A 15,342-nucleotide genomic window follows, 5' to 3' on the forward strand; every position below is an offset into this window, starting at 1 on the left:
CGTTTAAGCAGTCTGCGAGTTCCTATCATTCCTGTGTGAGGACACCAAAACTATTATGGCCTGACAAGGAGCGTTGGTTTTGCTTTGGGTGGTCGGTTGTTTCCATAGGCCGGCCCAGAGCTTCTAGCACACCGGACGGTCGAGGATGAATCCGATATACTTCCGTGGGCCCAGGACCCTCGATCACGAGAGTCAGAGGAATTGATTGCCAAATCATTGGAAACTTGGCGCCTTGGTGACTGTATCAAGGATTAGGAGGTGTACAAGTCCCTTCCTGGTCCGAACCGGCCCCGAAGAACAAAGAACAAGAGGGGACTCAAGGGAAGCGTGTATTGCAGCCTCGCGGTGTTGTATTGAGCCGCGACTTGACCATAGCAATGACAGAGCGGCACCCTTACATCCTCGAACGGATCGAATTTGGTTCCTACTGTGAGCAATGGACATCAGCAATGTAGAGTCTCCTCGGACAGTCGATCCTAGAAGTTCCTCTTCAAGGATATATCCTCCATCCTCCTCCCTGACCTCCAGCAGTCCCGGTCTTCTTCTGTTCTGTACAGGCTCCATTACTCAAGTCTGGCCATAAGCACCATGGAGCACAGGCTTGGTGCCGACTGGCTGCGCTTCTGTCCACGCAGATGTACATTTGACAACTGCGACCAGACCCTGGTTTGGGGCTTCGACGAATATTGTCGTTCATGCTGCCAGGTAGGCTGTGAATCCTCTTGCTGCTCATGGTTTTCCTCTCTGTTCTAACGAAACACTCTCAGAATATGTTTGGTAGACAAAACGGCGACCGCATCTACTTCCAACAGCAGTCTGCTGCACTTGAGCGCTACCAGCAGGGCCTGGGAGCCAATATCGTAATAGAGCAGCCAGCGGAAGCCGCACGTGCTGTCCAGCTGGACGACGACAACAGACGCCGCCAGAGCACCGCAGCTGTGTCAACGTCGGAGCATCTTGCACGGGGTCCGGAAGCTCCCCACGCCAATGTCGAGAATAACAGCCAGAGGCGCATCCCACAAAATATTCGGCAGCAACCTGCCGCCATGAGCGGAACCAGGGACGACAGGAACCAAACTCCTAGAGGCTCAGTCCTCAACAACTGCCACATTGGCAACTTTTATAGCATCACAGCCACCGGCTCCGGCGCGGTTAACATCCCGGCTCCGAACCCGACCCCTCGCACCCCGGACTTCGTCTCAGTTCAGCGCCCTAGCCATCGCCATCACCACCATTCTGACCGTGACGCAGAGGAGTCCTCCAGCGAGACAACAAGCAGCTCGCCTTCGCCGCCCATGACAGGATTCCGGTCCCAGCCTCCGTGGTCGCCGATCCTAACCCGCCGCACCCTCTTCCACGCTCAACGCCGCCCCGACGGCGACAACCGTAGCTCCGGCTCGGGTTCTTCCACGTCGCTGGGGTCGGTGCCATTCTGGCGGCGCTCCCCGCCCAGCTTTCTCAGTGCCTACCGAGACGGCGTGGGTGTGTCTCGTCCAGGCCCAGGCCCAGGTCACCGGTACCGGCCCGCCAGCAGCAGCAGCAGCAGCAGCAGCAGCAGTGGGCACGAGGACCGCGATGGAATCCATGTCACAGGCCTCAATAGCCGCCGCAGGATCGGCAACAATAACAACAATAACGACAATCTCATCGGCGGGGACGGCGCGGAGGGTAACAACAGCGCCGACAGCGACACCCTCTACAACGACAGTGTCGAAAGCATCGTCTAAGCGCCAAGTGCCGTCAGAGCTAGCCATACAGATGAGGACGGGAAGCGGGGCTGAGGGGCTCAAAGCGGCTCAGGATCTGTTACGGGTGCATCTTTCATTTCAGGGGGCGATGGTGGAAGCGGCGGAGTTGATGACAGGGTGGTGAACCGTCGTGGAGTCGTGGCCTGTGGCTTTCATGAAGCGAAGCCCCATCATGAACAAACGGATGACTTTGGGCGTGCCGAGGCCCTGGAGAACAGCCTCCCTGGTTGGTGCACGACGGAGGAGATCGGTTTCTAGAAGCATGGTTTAGCGTTTATTATCGAGCAGCCGTGAGTTATCTAGCTATAGCAGCTTCAACAACATCATGGAAATTCGGTGCTTCCATCATGAGTCGAACCTCGCCGTTGAGAAAGAACTTGGCAGGCCGCACCACGGCGTTCGGTTCTGGACAGCGGTTCTCCTTGCTGAAGAGCAAAATGGATTGTGTTTCAGCTTCCTCGGGGAATGAGTATTTGAATGCGACAAAGGCCACACAGCATGAAAAGTACATAGGCTGACATTAAAGTCCATGGACGAGAACCCCTTCGCAGGGCCATCCTCATATCCTCCAACCCCATCCTCCCTCCTCTCTTCTCCGGCATCACCAGCCCAACAGCCCTGTTAACAACCCAAGCCCCCATCAGAGCATTTCCTCATCCCTCGTTTCCACAAACCATCCATACCTCTCCGCCATCATCCTGTACACCGGGTCCGCATGCGCCGGGTTAAAAGTCGGGGAACTTCCTGCGCGGGCAGCAGAATCCGCGGGCAAAACCGAGGTCATCTGGGGTGCGGAGAGGGTCTCAGCACGCGGCTCATCCACATTCCCCCTGGCCTGCCGCTCCTGCTCGAGCAGCAGCGGCTGTTTCGGCCCCGGTTGTTGTTGGTCGTGGTACTCACGGCGCACGAGCCCCTCCCCGTATCCCTCCGCCATGTACGGCTCCACGTACGACGAGTACGGGTTGCTCTGGTAGTAGTACGACGAAGAAGACAACGACGGCGACGAGGGGGAGCCGAGGCCGACCCAGCGGCCGTCGCTGGCCTGCGCGGTCGTGGGCGTCAGCGGGGTGCCGTCCAGGGAGAGCACCGTATCGTCGTCCTGCATCATCGAGTCGTCGCCGCTGCTAAAGAATTCTTGCTGAAGCTGCTGATCGACGAGCTGCTGTTGCTGCTGTTCAAAGCGCAGGCGGGCGAGGGCTTCTTCTTGCTCCAGGGTCGTGGAGGAGGAGGCGGCGGTGTGGGGCTGGGACGGAGGGGGCGGGCAGGCACGCCAGATCTCGACAAGGCGAAGCTGGAAGGGCGTGTCGAGCGTCTTGAAAAGCTGGATCTGGGCGGGCGAGAGGTTCGAGGGGTCGACGCCATGCTCGCGGAGGACACGCTCGACCTCGCTCTGGGGAGGCTCCGAGGCGGGTCGTGGAGGAGGTTGAGGGTCGCTCTTGTGAACGAGGTGGGACGAGTGGTGATAGTGCGCCGAGATGTAGACGATCTTCTGATCAGCCTGGTGTTGGGGGTTTGCCGCCGGTGCCGGCGCCGGAACCTGTGCCGGGGCGGGCTCAGGGGCAGGCGGCGGTACTGGGTGAAGGCTCAGGTTTCGGGAGAACAGAGCGGCCAGCTCGTCCTGGGGGTGCATGGCCGTGTACATGGCAGCCATTGCGTGCGTGATATATTGACTGCAGCAAGGTGGTTAGTTGTACGAGTGATTTCAGAGGTGAGGCGTCTCCTGCGGCGGGCTGGTGCAGACCTCTAGAGCGGCCCTCTCGAAGGAGGTGCGCAATAGAACACAGCGAAGAGATATTGATCGAAGCTCTCCGGTCTTAGGACTCCTCACAGCGAACGGGAGTATGACGGGCAGTGTGCGGTCAACAGAACAGCAGAGAGTCAGGTAGAGAGACCCGAGTCTGGTCTGGTCGGGGTCGGAGCTGTGGCGGGCAGCAACTTCGTTTTTATTGTACGTGTCTATGCTATGTACTGCAGGGAGCAGGAGAACTGTGGCTTCATGCAGAGCTCGGCGACAAAAAGCCAGCGACTGGAAAGCACGAGCAAGAGCGTGAGATGGTCCGGGCGACGGGGATGAACGGGGCGATGTGGCGCCGAGTTGAGGGGGATGAAGGGTGTGTGGGCTGGACGCCAGACGCAGAAGCAACAACGAAAGGCAAGACTGGGATCGAGTGGTGAAGCGCTATTCAGCTCGATGGTGAGAGAGCGAGAGAAACGGCAAGCTCTCAATTCATGCGGGATCCGAGGACCAAGGCTAAGATGATATTTGAGCGACCGACTGACCGGCGGCGTGGCCAGGCGCCGGGCCCGGTCCGACCACATGAGGCTAATATCCCGTGCCCGTTACGTTACGTCCATGAACCATTCGGCGAAGAAATCGAGGGGCAAGCTGTGCAAAGCCAGGGGTGACATGGAATGCCACCACGCAGTGCCTACGTACCCTGCCTGTTGGGCCTCAATCCAAGCCTAGGGCTCCCGCATTTTCGGAGCGGGCAGCGCTTAAGAAGTTCCGGAGTGACGGTGAGGCGTGACCATTGGGCAGGGACACATGAGAGTTGGCGGATCCTCATCGTCGGGGCGCCGACGCTCTGAAACAGGCCTAGAGCGGGAGGGCCATTGAGTCACCCCAATAACGCCATGACACGACACGACGTGCGCAGGAACGCCGTCAAGCAGAACCAGAGCCAGAACCGCAACCCGAACCAGATATTTTATCCCTTGTTTCCGTATGTAGAACAGAGACTTATGGGAAACGAAAAGTAAGGTAACTGAAACTATCGTGAGAAAAAAACAACCAAAAAAATAGGCTGGATACCTACCTACCTCAGGTAGGTAGACCAGACGGAATCAACCCAAAAAAAACCAAAAGAGAGGGGAACCAGAGTGGGAGTGGGGGAAAAGGGAATCATCAAGTCTAGGCAGTAGGCATGTTCTTAACGGGTCATGGAGGGGTATCCCTGTCCTGTCTTTCAGTGGTGACTGCCGTGTGTGGGACACAGTAACTCACTAAGAGGGAACCAGCAGCGACAGGCGCAAGCCACAGAGGACAACGCCACGAGATGACGTCGCCGTTCTTCGCCTCGTTTGGGCATGGCACCCAACCACGAGACCAAAACCATCGCCTCGAACAGGTGTACATTGTCACCGTCCTGGAATACCCTGTATTACACCAGGTTGGGCTCGAGGTTGTAACAAATACGTGAGGCCTCAAGCACCGTATCCAACTACTTGATCTTCTCATCTTCAACGTCCCCAAAGCCCGTAGCCCCTCACTGCCAAGGTTCCCCCCGCCAGCCCCAAGGTATCAGCATCCCGCAAGCCACCATGTCGGCACGGTCACGCCCCCCCAACTACTGTAAGCACTCTCCACAACCAGTTCGCAGAGATGTTAGGACAACGAACCATCTTGGTAACACGACCGCAGACGGGATCCTCGAAGTCCCCGAGACAGCCACCGCCGCCCAGGTCCGCGATGCCTACAAACGGTATGCCCTCTCCCCCCGCCGTAACGGTGGCCGGCTTGACCCTTGAACTGATATTGAACGCACGGCTCTGCAGTGCCGCCCTGAAAACTCACCCCGACCGGGTCCCTCAAGACCACCCGGACCGCGCCTCCCGCACCCGCCGCTTCCAGCTCGTCAACGACGCCTACTTCGTCCTCTCCGACCCGGCCCGCCGCCGCGAGTACGACTCCCACCTCAGGACCTTCTCCCGCTCCTCCTCCAGCTCGTCCTCCTCCTCCGGCGGCAAGAATGACAAGAAGAAGAGGCCCGGCACCGGCACCGGCACCAGCACCAGCCCCGGCGCCATGCCGGGCTCCTGGGCCAGCGAGGAGGCCTTCGCCGAGGCCGAGGCCGCGGCGGCCGAGGGCGGCGCGCCCGGGGCGGGCACCTTCTTCTCGTGGGCGTGGGACTACTTCATGCGCAGCCAGAGCAAGAGCCAGCAGAGCCAGCAGGACCAGCAGCGGGAGCGCGAGCAGACCGAGGAGGCCCAGTTCGCCGACGTGTTTGAGGAGATGCTGCGCGAGCAGGGGATCGGGCAGGACGCGGGCGCCGCCGCCCCGGGGGCTTCGCCGGCGACGCGCAACTTCTGGAGCCTGCTGGGCGGGCTGAGCGGCGGGGCGCTGGGTTTCATCGTCGGCAACGTGCCGGGCATGGTGGCGGGCGCGGTCGCGGGGAACCGGCTTGGCGCGGTGCGGGATGCCAAGGGCAAGAGCGTTTACGAGGTGTTTCAGGTAAGATTGTTTCCCGATGAAGCTTCCGACCATGTTTGATGTTGTTGGGGATCTTTGCGAATGCCGGCCGCTCGCCCTTGCATCCGGGTCGCTGACGGTTTCGACAGGAGCTGCCGCAGTCCGAGCGCTCAAAGCTGCTCAGTCAGCTGGCGGCCAAGGTGTTGAGCCATGCTGCAGGGATTTAGGATTGGATATGGTTTGGGTTGTTTTTGGAGAGGAGGGGGAAGAGGTTGGGATGATTTAGATCTCCAAGGATGCGCGTGATGACTGATGATCGATGAGACAGGATTTCTGGCTTGACAAATGATGCCCAAGAGTAAACGACAAGGCAACACGCTGTATCGACACACACACACACACACACACACACACATACACATACAACGCAGCAAAAGAAGGCTCGACATATGTGGCTTTTGTTGGTGATCCACATGTATTGATCTGTTTTCTGGTCTTGGTTGCTCTGTCTATTTGCCACAGGCCTTCTTTGCGCCACCCTGTGTTCAAGATTCCAAACCCCCCTTTTCGTTGACCCTCTCCAAATCCCTTGCTCTATGGGTTCTTGTCCATAACGCATTCATCATTTCTTCTTGTTCTTCCGCTTCGTAGCCTTACCGCCCTTGCTCTGGCTGCTGCTCGTCTTGGCCCGGCCCAGCTCGTCCACTGACTTCTCAAGCAGCTCAAAGTCTTCGGCCGACCCGCTGCTCGGGGTGGCCTTGCCCGGCTCCGAGTCCGCGTCGTCGTCTTCCACGGCCTCCACCTCGGCGGCCGCAGAATCCTCGGCGGCGTCGGCGCCAGCGGCACCCTTGGAAAGCAGCCGGCCGGCGGTCAGACGATAGACGAAGATGGGCAGGCGCACGACAGCCGTGTCGCGAAAGGTGGGCTTGACGAGCTCGTTGGGCTGGTGATGGTGGCCATGTTAGCTACTGCATTCCATCGCGAAAAGGGCCAGGCGGATAAGGGAGGGAAATCACGTACATCCAGCAGGTACTCAGCCACGTTGCCGTCCTCATCCTCCTCCTCGAGGTACACGTCGCCCAGGGAGTCGACCACCAGGACCTTGCCATTCTCAGCAACGACGCGCTTCTTGGCGCCCTGGGGCCCGGTGCCCTGAGGCTGGGGCGTAGCCGAACCCGACCCGGCCGCGCCGGCACGCGCCGCGCGCCGCGCCTTGCGGCTGCCGCCGGCTTGAGCGTCCTTCTCCTTCTTGGCATCGCGCTCCTGCATGCGCCGCATCTTGCGGTTCATGGGCACCATGCGGCCCTCCTCGTCCTCGTACAGCTGCTGTTGCTGCTGCTGAGGGGCCGGGGCGGCGGCGGGCTGGGCGTCAACGCCCGGGACGTTGATGCCGAGGTTGTCACCCCACGCGGCATGGCGGGCAAACTTGATGTAGCGCTCGACAAACTCGCGCTGCCGCTTCCAGCTCATGTACAGCACCAGGTAATGGGCGGCGCCGCCGGCGAAGAGGAAGACTCCCGTCACCGCGGTGCCCAAGCCCGGGCGATAGCGGTTGTAGTAGTACTCTGTGCCCTTCCACGTGGGGAAGCCGTTGGCGAGGAAGTGGTCGTAGCGATCGCGTCCGGGACCGCGGAGGACATCGGCAACAATGGACAGGCGGGCCTGGCGCTGCTCGGCGCGCTTGATGGCGGCCCGGACCTCGGTTGACGAAGGGCGTTTGGCTTTGCCCTTCTTGCCCCCTTTCTCATGCTCCTTGGCGCGCTTGGCAGCGAGCTGCTGGCGGACCTTGTCCGGGTGAAGCTCGCGTGACTTCTTCTTGTAGGCGCGGTTGATCTCCTCGAGGGTGGCGGAGCGCTTGACGCCCAGGAACTCGTAGAAGGTGACGTCCGGGCCTTCGTGGGCGATCAGCTCGTCGCGGACGCGAAAGATCTCGCGATCTGGGGGCGAGAGGGAAGGTCAGTAAGCTGGCGCATCGTAGGAGCAGAGCAACAAGAGAGACAGGACGGCGAAGAGAAAGCCGAGGAGGGTGGAGAGCAGCAGCACCAGCAGCACCAGCAGCACCAGCACCAGCAGCCAACGTACCTTCTTTCGTCCAAGCCGCCGTCAGGGGCGACAGGAGGGCCAGGAGGCCGACAGAAAATACCGACAGCCTCATGTTGTCATTATCGCATGTGGAAAAGCCTTCCTGAAAATGGTCGACCCCAGTGAAGGAGGGAGTCTGAGGCGTCGTTGTGATGTTGGAGAGTCCAAGTCTGAAAGGTGGACGGTGCGGTGGTCTCGAGGCCAGAACCTAACACGCTGGAAAGTTTGGATCGCCAAGACTTTATGCCAAGACGCGCACCGTTTGAGCATGGATGCATCATGAAAGTGGGTCCAACACCTGCCGCAACAGGAAATTGAAGCCCGCTCTGGGCACCAGGGGTTCGTTTGTTGGACTTCCAGGTTCCCCTGTGATGCCCTTCGGGAATGGAGTACGACCGTCGTGTTTACTACGCAGTAAACGACTAGTAGTTACACGAAACAAATGGGGCCCGGGAAAAGGGGTTTCGCTGTCACAACAGATGGGCTTGTCACGGTTCGGGTCTGTGAGGTAAAGGAGAGCACCGCGGTTTGGTATTTGACCAAGGCATCCTCATAGCGAGGACGAACTACCAGAGTTTGTCTACGGATACAAAACCGGAGGGGGGGTAGGTATACCGTGGATGACAAGGTCAAACCCAGACTCTCGCAGGTAAAACAACTAAGGAAGAAAGAAAAAAAACAAAATAAACCCACAAACCATCAACGCCAGGTCATGCATGAAAAGGAACGAAGTTGGGAGAGCGGTCCTTCCACCCGGCCGCCCCGCCACAACACTATCCTACCGGCCTCACTCACGGCACCAGGAAAGCTTCATATACTCAGATGTGAATACCGCCGGTTCTTCATCGGCGGCTTCTCGCCATTCATAATGGGCAGATCCGCCTCGTTGAACACGGGCCGCGAGAAGCGGTTGTACGCAATGAAGGTTTCCTCGTCGCCGACGGCGGCGTTGACGGGCGTAGGCACACGCGCCGAAAGACGGCGCACCTCGACGGCGTCGTCGCGGATTGGCTGGACGCCGGCCACCTTGTAGATGAGGTTGAGCGCCGGGATCGATAGGCCGTGGACGACGATGGAGAAGAGCACGAGCCAGTATACGACGGGCACGAGCGCTTGCACGAGGCGCGTCTGCTCCGGATCGGATCCGGGCGCGCCGGGCTCCGGGAACAGCTTACGCGTATGCTCGACGTAGAAGACGGCGCCGATGCCAATAGGACCGAAGTAGCCCATAAAGAGCGCCTCCTTAAGGTTGCAGCATACCTTAGGCATAAGCTTGTACATCATCAGGATGGCGGGGATGCGGCGGAAGATGAGGACGAGAACACCAAGACCGATGAGGCGGCCGTAGGTGATGCCGGTCGTCTCGGGCTGGTGGAACTCGCTCCACGGGATGATGGTGCCGATGTACATGAAGCCGCCAAAGTTGAGGAGGACGTCGATGCAAGAATTGACTTCGTCGTGGCGCTCGATCGTCTCGCGGAGATACTCGCCGTCCCAGTTCATGGCGTTGCCGGCCACGAAGCAAGCCAGCAGGTCGTCGGTGCCAAGCATGCCGCAGATACCGACGAGGAAGAGCTGGTGAGATGCGTCAGCCACGGTCAATGCATTGTCAGAACAATATGGCTTCTCGTTCCAAAATCCCAACGTCACGCCCACAACAACACGCAATGTCCGCTCTCAGGAGGTTACGGGAGTGCTTACGCCAGTCGCTGTTGGGTTCAGCAGGTAGCTCTCCTTGTCCACCCACTTCCTGTACGTAAGCAGTTAGGTTAGCATCTTCGGTCCCCCTCAAGAGCTGCGGAGGATCGGGATCAACGTACCTGCGGACGGCAAACTTCAGGGCATACCCACTGGCGAACCCCACCAAGGCGCCGATGGCCATCGACGTCAAGATGATGTACAGCCACGTCTCGACGAACCAATTCTTGAGCGCAACGCCCACACCGCCGCCGAGCCGGCCGACCTCGCCTCCGGAGCGCGGCAGCAACACGGAGGCTGCCTCGAGGGCACGCTCGTGAAGGCCCGCCTCAGCGTTGTGGCTGCCAGCTCCCGGGATGTCGGCATGGCGGATCAAGTACGTGGCGAGCATAAGGAAGGGAAACCCAAAGCCATCGTTGGCGCCGGCCTCGGACGAGATGATCTCACGCAGCGGCCGGGCAACGAATTTGTCGGCGAAGGGGCCCTTGGCGATGGCCTGGGACAGGATAGGGTCGGTGCAGGTGACGCAGGAACCGATAACGAGGGCGGCAAGCAGGGTCAGGCCCGGGACGGTGGCCATCAAGCACAACGTAGTGCAGAGCCACATGATCGTCATGATGGGCACCAGGCACAGCAACATCTCGCGCCAGTGCAGCAGCTGGTACTTGGCGGGCAGCTGGAAGCCGGCGATGACCAGCTGCACGCCGATGACAACGCGGGCCATGCCCAGCGTGATCGCAGACGTCTGGCCTTCGGCTGCGGAGCCCCATCTTGCGCTGTCGAGGAACTTGGCTGCGATGGGTCCCAAAGCAATGCCGATGATCACGGCGGGGACTGGCAAGAGTGTTAATGTCTGGTCATGTGGCTCGCGATTCCTTGGGTCGACTTACGAGCTTCACCAAGGAACCATCGGTTCTTGATCAGAACCGAGATGACTCCAAAGAGTAATGTAAAGGCACCTGAAATGATTTGCCCAGGATCAGCGCACTTGTCCCCACAATGACAACGACAACGACAACGACAACACAAACACAACAGCAACCACCCTCAAGAAGAAAGGATCAGGTGTGTGCTTACCTAGGATGGCGACAACAATGTTGAGCTCGCTGACATCTAGCGTCGGCATTGTGAAGAAGGCCAAGAGGCCTGAAGGCTGGGCACAGAAGGTATGGGAGGCTGAATGCAACGCTCCAGCGTGTGTGGTGTTGTCCAGCGCGGACAAACAGCAGGGGAGAGCTGCACGTTTACGCAATTGCAACTGAGATCCTTCCAGCGATGCAGAACCGTGACGGGGAATGATGGGAACGAGGAGGAAGAAAGGGGAAAGCAAAAGAGAACAAGAAGGCAGGAAAAGCAAAGGACTAAAAGCAAAACGGAAAAGCAAGAAGGGAAAAGAATAAAACAAAAAGAAAAGACGCAATAAGATGAAAAAACAGGGCGGAACAACAGGTGCTCGTGGGCTGCCAGCGCCTGACGGACGGGGGAGAAGGGAATCCAGAAGACAGGCGAAATGGTCAATAGAACGGGGAAAAGAGGGATCGTCGGATGGGCAATCCGGGCGACCCCATGAGAAATATCGCACCAAGTGCCAAAAAGCGCATCGCCTTGCGACATGGGCCTGCGACAGGCTAACTTGTTTGGGATCATCACCGCCCTTGCCAAATCCCCATTCCCCCCTCCACTGGAGCGAGTGGAGCGTGGGGGGGAGGAGAAGGAGGATGCTCAAGGGGCCACGGAGGCGCGTGCGCTGAGACGGGGAGCCTCACGCGGGCATGTGCCAAGACGCAGAGCAGCTTGGCGGAACTGCAACCGCATCGATGACGGGGGAGGGTTAAGACATCCCGCGCGCGAGTCGCGAGTCGTAGCATGTTCCAAGGACGGCGGCTGGACCGCTAACACCAAGTGTGTATGGTACGCTGCTGTGTGAAGCGGACCAAGAACGGCAGGAAACATAGCCGTCTATGTACTCGGTACAAAGGTTATATTTCTCTTCTATATATACGTCTCTGCAGCCAAACAACGTGATCCCGATCGAGGTGGTCCGACCTTTGCTTATCCCTCAGCCCGATGACCTCCCATATCTCGCCATCTCCATCCGCCTTCGTTGACGCCGGTGACGTCGAGTGTTCCTTTCTCTCCTCTTCTCTGGATTTCCCCTCGTGGATCTCTCTTGGTCTTGCTCGAGCTCCTCGCCTCCCCCAACCTCCCGTCAACTTCCCCGTCTTCCTCCTCTCGTCGTCAATCCATAACCCAGGCATGAGCTGCTTCCGCTCAAGCTTCAATACCAAGTCCTCGGACCGCCTTGACGCTGTCCCATCTTCATCCACCAAGAAGCTATCCAACAAGACATCTCAATCCTCCGGGTTGGGCCCGTACTTGAACCCTTTCAGTTCGTAACCAACCTTGCGGGAGCACCACATGCCACCCTGCTCATAGCATTCCTCAACAATGTAATCTATTACTGGGAGACGAATTCCGTGGCTAAATGCGACCACCTCGGCCTGGCCGTACGCCACAAGATTGTGTCCGGCCATTTTAAGGTCCCCCACCCAAGCTCGCACTATCTTGCGCAGTGCGTCTGCCCAGAACCTTCCGGTCCAATCCTTTGTAAACTGGGAAGATTCGCTGCGGGTTGATGGATGCGATGACTGCAGATAAGGCGGAGTGTAAGCCAAGACGCGGCGGATGCCACCCTCCTATATCCTTTCCCAGACATCACGGAGCCCCTTGACTCGAATTGGATGCTCGGATGTCTGATCTTTGCTTCTGAGATTGCTGGTGTCCAAGACAGAAGCCACGGCGTTGAAGAGTGATCGTCGCTTCTCCCACACTTCTCTCCACAAACTGCACATATACACAGTCGATCGCGAGCTTGCCCAGCCCCTGGGCCGCCTGGGTAAAGGGGATGCCGCTGGCCACCACGCCGAGGGTCTCGACCATTGCGGCTCACCTAACAATCATAGCAAGTGAAAATGACTTCTGAGGTAATTTGATGTGATATTACAAGATGCAGGCTGAGGTCAGAGGCTGTCTAACAAAGCTCAAGCCCAAGTCGCCAATACGTAAATCAATTTACTTCCCCGTTTGAAGGAGCCACGCATTGGAGATAACCTTGAAGTGGTCAGCCCCATCAAAGGCGTGGAAAACAAAACCTTCGCGGATCCCTCCATAGCAACCCCTGCCCTCCGCCTTTCGCAACAACTCGCCCGCATCCTTGGCGACCTCTCCGATGGTCATGACCCCAATCACAGGAGTGTGCTTCAGGTCGTGTCTCTTGCAAATCTCCAGCGTCTTCCCGGGCGGCAGGTATCTGGCCTGATCGATGTCCCACATGGCGAAAACCGCAAACTCGTGCGTCGCTTCGGGGTAATTCATGGTGTTACCTTGGATGGAGGAACCGCAGAGCTCGCCGATGACGGCGATGTTGGGGAGGCCGTCGATGCGGGGAAGCGCCTGGAGGACGCCGGACGCCTTGGCGGTCTGCCAGTACAGGTTGTCGTCTCGATCCATCAAGTCCTCGGCCCTGCTGCACACCCCGTATCGATTCGATTCGTCTTGCATGGTCGAGGGACAGCCATCGGGGAGCGCCGGAAGTGATTGGGACCCTGATGTTCCACAACGGTTAGCCACCAAGTCCACCACAACAACGCCCGCCGAAGTCGACTTGCATATTGAGTCTTTAGAGATCTTGTACACAGTCATGGTGACGCCATCAAGCTTCTCCGTGATGACCCACAGCTTCTCGCGCTTCTTGGATGCAAACACGGACTTCTCAACGTCCTGGATGCGTGGCCATCCCGCTGGACGGATGAAAGCTGGGGGACGTCCAAGGCTGGGCAGGCTTTCCGCTCTCTCGGTAAACTCCCACTTCATCACTCCCAGGGTCTCGGCGAACGAGCGGGAAAGAAGCTCCTCGGTGGCGGCTCGGTACCCGACAGCCGTGATCTTGTCTTGGTACGGCCTGTTGATCTCAGGGAAGCAGGCCAGGGGGAAAACAAGACCCTGGGAGAGGCGGCCGAAGACGCGAGTCGAGCGGACCCGATATCCCTGTCGGCCGCGGAAGGTAACGATGCCGTTCTCCCGGGAGGGGTCGGCAAATAGCTCCCAAAAACGATCGGTCTTTGGGACGAAGGAGTCAATCTCGAAAAAGACAACCAGGTCGCCATCCTGGTCGTGAGAGTCAGCGCTGCCTTTCGTCTCCGACCACAGATGGTGGTGAGTGGACATACCTTGTACCCCCGGGCTCCTACGACAACCTGCCACCCGTCGATGTGGGCGATGGCAAAGGGGTAGCGCCGGATGCGCTCGATTCTTGAAATCTCTCGGACGGAGACCAGCTTCCGGGTCTGAAGAATCAATGGTGTGGGAACCTGCGTGGGGGAGTTGTGGGTGTTCGTCATCGTGGAAGTCACGGCGCTGTGGAAAAATGCCAAAATATCAGAACGGACGAGAGCGAAAGGTCAACCTTGAGTGTGTTGAGAGAAGATAAAAAGTACACCAGACATTCAGTAGAGAGAAGGTCCTGCTTGCCTCGGCTAGATATAGAAGACGAGGGTTCGGATGGTTTAGGTTCTGGGCAATAAAGTTCCCCCTTCGAGTCTCACACAGAAGAAAAACCTGGCACTATCATTTTACTTCGAAGAGGATGCACTGATGGAACAGGCATGATATCTAACTGACGACAAGCCGAGAAGGAGGCCGTGCTGAAAGAGAATAGGGCCCAACAAACGCGGTTTGGCCTAACCTTCAGCGCCGAGGAATCTTGTCCAACATTCTCGTTGAATCCCGGCGTTCTCCTCGGAAAGAAATGCAAATCGACATCGATCCCTCCAAAGGGCACAAAGAAGTGATATCCTCTAAGAACAAAAAAAAAAAAAAAAAATCAAAGGCTTGTTGGGCGCTGAAGGGTTGGCCGATCCAGGGCCGGACCTAGACGCGTTGATATGGCAACGTTCCAAAGCTGTCAAGATAATTATGGGACCAAGTCGGCGCGGCAAAAGATACTATGACGTTTCGGTCCGAAAAGAGAGAAGCCAAGGGAGATGACGTGGATGGCAGGACTCAAACTTACGGCTGCCGTTCACCAAAGTGCCTATCCAACCCGCCACGCCCCCATTTCTTCTCCATATCCAGTCGGTGCTTGCTCTTGGGCTTGCCCTCCTTCATGCGCAGCGTCTCGAAGAAGACGTAGGCGCCATAAGAAAGGGACAGCCTCAAGCCGCAGAGAGGGCCTTTCATGCTTCGGAACCGCGCCAGCTGCTCGCTCTGGAACGGCTTGTCGGGCCGGCTTGGTCCCTTGAGCTGGGCGTGGATGCCCCAGCAGAGAGGCCTGGGTGACGCCTGGCCGCTGTAGATAGGCGTTTGATCTTCTTGCGAACCTCGTTGCATGTGTCCAAGACAGGCACGTCGTCGTCGTCCTCGCCCGGGAGAACGATGTCGCTGACGTCGACCTCGCTGCTCTTGTCCTCCGTTTTCCGCTTCTTTCCCTCCTATAAAGCCCGTCACCATGGCATAGGGCATCGGGCAAGCTGGCATTGTCACGTCCGGTTTCTACGCTTGCTGCCTGTCCTTCTTCCCCTCTGAGCTGTGCAAAGGCGCCCAAAACCTCGTCGTCCGAAAAGACCC

At 58.4% G+C, this 15,342-nt stretch overlaps 6 protein-coding genes across 6 annotated transcripts; 2 read left to right on the plus strand and 4 right to left on the minus strand.

The window, feature by feature from the left end:
* Positions 1 to 731: 731 nt before the first annotated feature.
* On the plus strand, positions 732 to 1,727 carry VTJ83DRAFT_2462 (uncharacterized protein; the record flags this gene model as incomplete). The annotated part of the gene is made up of 1 exon (XM_071008735.1): positions 732 to 1,727. The coding sequence occupies one exon, from the start codon at positions 732 to 734 to the stop codon at positions 1,725 to 1,727; it is 996 nt and encodes a 331-aa protein (XP_070869002.1).
* A 746-nt stretch (positions 1,728 to 2,473) lies between these two features.
* VTJ83DRAFT_2463 (uncharacterized protein) lies at positions 2,474 to 3,399 on the minus strand (the record flags this gene model as incomplete). The annotated part of the gene is made up of 2 exons (XM_071008736.1): positions 2,474 to 2,532; positions 2,649 to 3,399. 2 exons carry the CDS (start codon positions 3,397 to 3,399, stop codon positions 2,474 to 2,476), a joined length of 810 nt encoding a protein of 269 aa, XP_070869003.1.
* Positions 3,400 to 5,069: 1,670 nt separating this feature from the next.
* On the plus strand, positions 5,070 to 6,164 carry VTJ83DRAFT_2464 (uncharacterized protein; the record flags this gene model as incomplete). The annotated part of the gene is made up of 4 exons (XM_071008737.1): positions 5,070 to 5,100; positions 5,170 to 5,230; positions 5,304 to 5,979; positions 6,087 to 6,164. The coding sequence occupies 4 exons, from the start codon at positions 5,070 to 5,072 to the stop codon at positions 6,162 to 6,164; spliced, it is 846 nt and encodes a 281-aa protein (XP_070869004.1).
* Positions 6,165 to 6,559: 395 nt separating this feature from the next.
* VTJ83DRAFT_2465 (uncharacterized protein) lies at positions 6,560 to 8,092 on the minus strand (the record flags this gene model as incomplete). Its single annotated transcript, XM_071008738.1, has 3 exons — positions 6,560 to 6,880; positions 6,958 to 7,874; positions 8,020 to 8,092. 3 exons carry the CDS (start codon positions 8,090 to 8,092, stop codon positions 6,560 to 6,562), a joined length of 1,311 nt encoding a protein of 436 aa, XP_070869005.1.
* Positions 8,093 to 8,829: 737 nt separating this feature from the next.
* VTJ83DRAFT_2466 (uncharacterized protein) lies at positions 8,830 to 10,843 on the minus strand (the record flags this gene model as incomplete). The annotated part of the gene is made up of 5 exons (XM_071008739.1): positions 8,830 to 9,594; positions 9,721 to 9,769; positions 9,840 to 10,551; positions 10,608 to 10,676; positions 10,795 to 10,843. The coding sequence occupies 5 exons, from the start codon at positions 10,841 to 10,843 to the stop codon at positions 8,830 to 8,832; spliced, it is 1,644 nt and encodes a 547-aa protein (XP_070869006.1).
* A 1,946-nt stretch (positions 10,844 to 12,789) lies between these two features.
* VTJ83DRAFT_2467 (uncharacterized protein) lies at positions 12,790 to 14,117 on the minus strand (the record flags this gene model as incomplete). The annotated part of the gene is made up of 3 exons (XM_071008740.1): positions 12,790 to 13,240; positions 13,412 to 13,884; positions 13,947 to 14,117. 3 exons carry the CDS (start codon positions 14,115 to 14,117, stop codon positions 12,790 to 12,792), a joined length of 1,095 nt encoding a protein of 364 aa, XP_070869007.1.
* Between the last annotated feature and the right edge of the window lie 1,225 nt (positions 14,118 to 15,342).

This window comes from Remersonia thermophila, chromosome 2 (genome assembly GCF_042764415.1).
Source record: "Remersonia thermophila strain ATCC 22073 chromosome 2, whole genome shotgun sequence".
Classification (NCBI taxonomy): domain Eukaryota; kingdom Fungi; phylum Ascomycota; class Sordariomycetes; order Sordariales; family Chaetomiaceae; genus Remersonia; species Remersonia thermophila.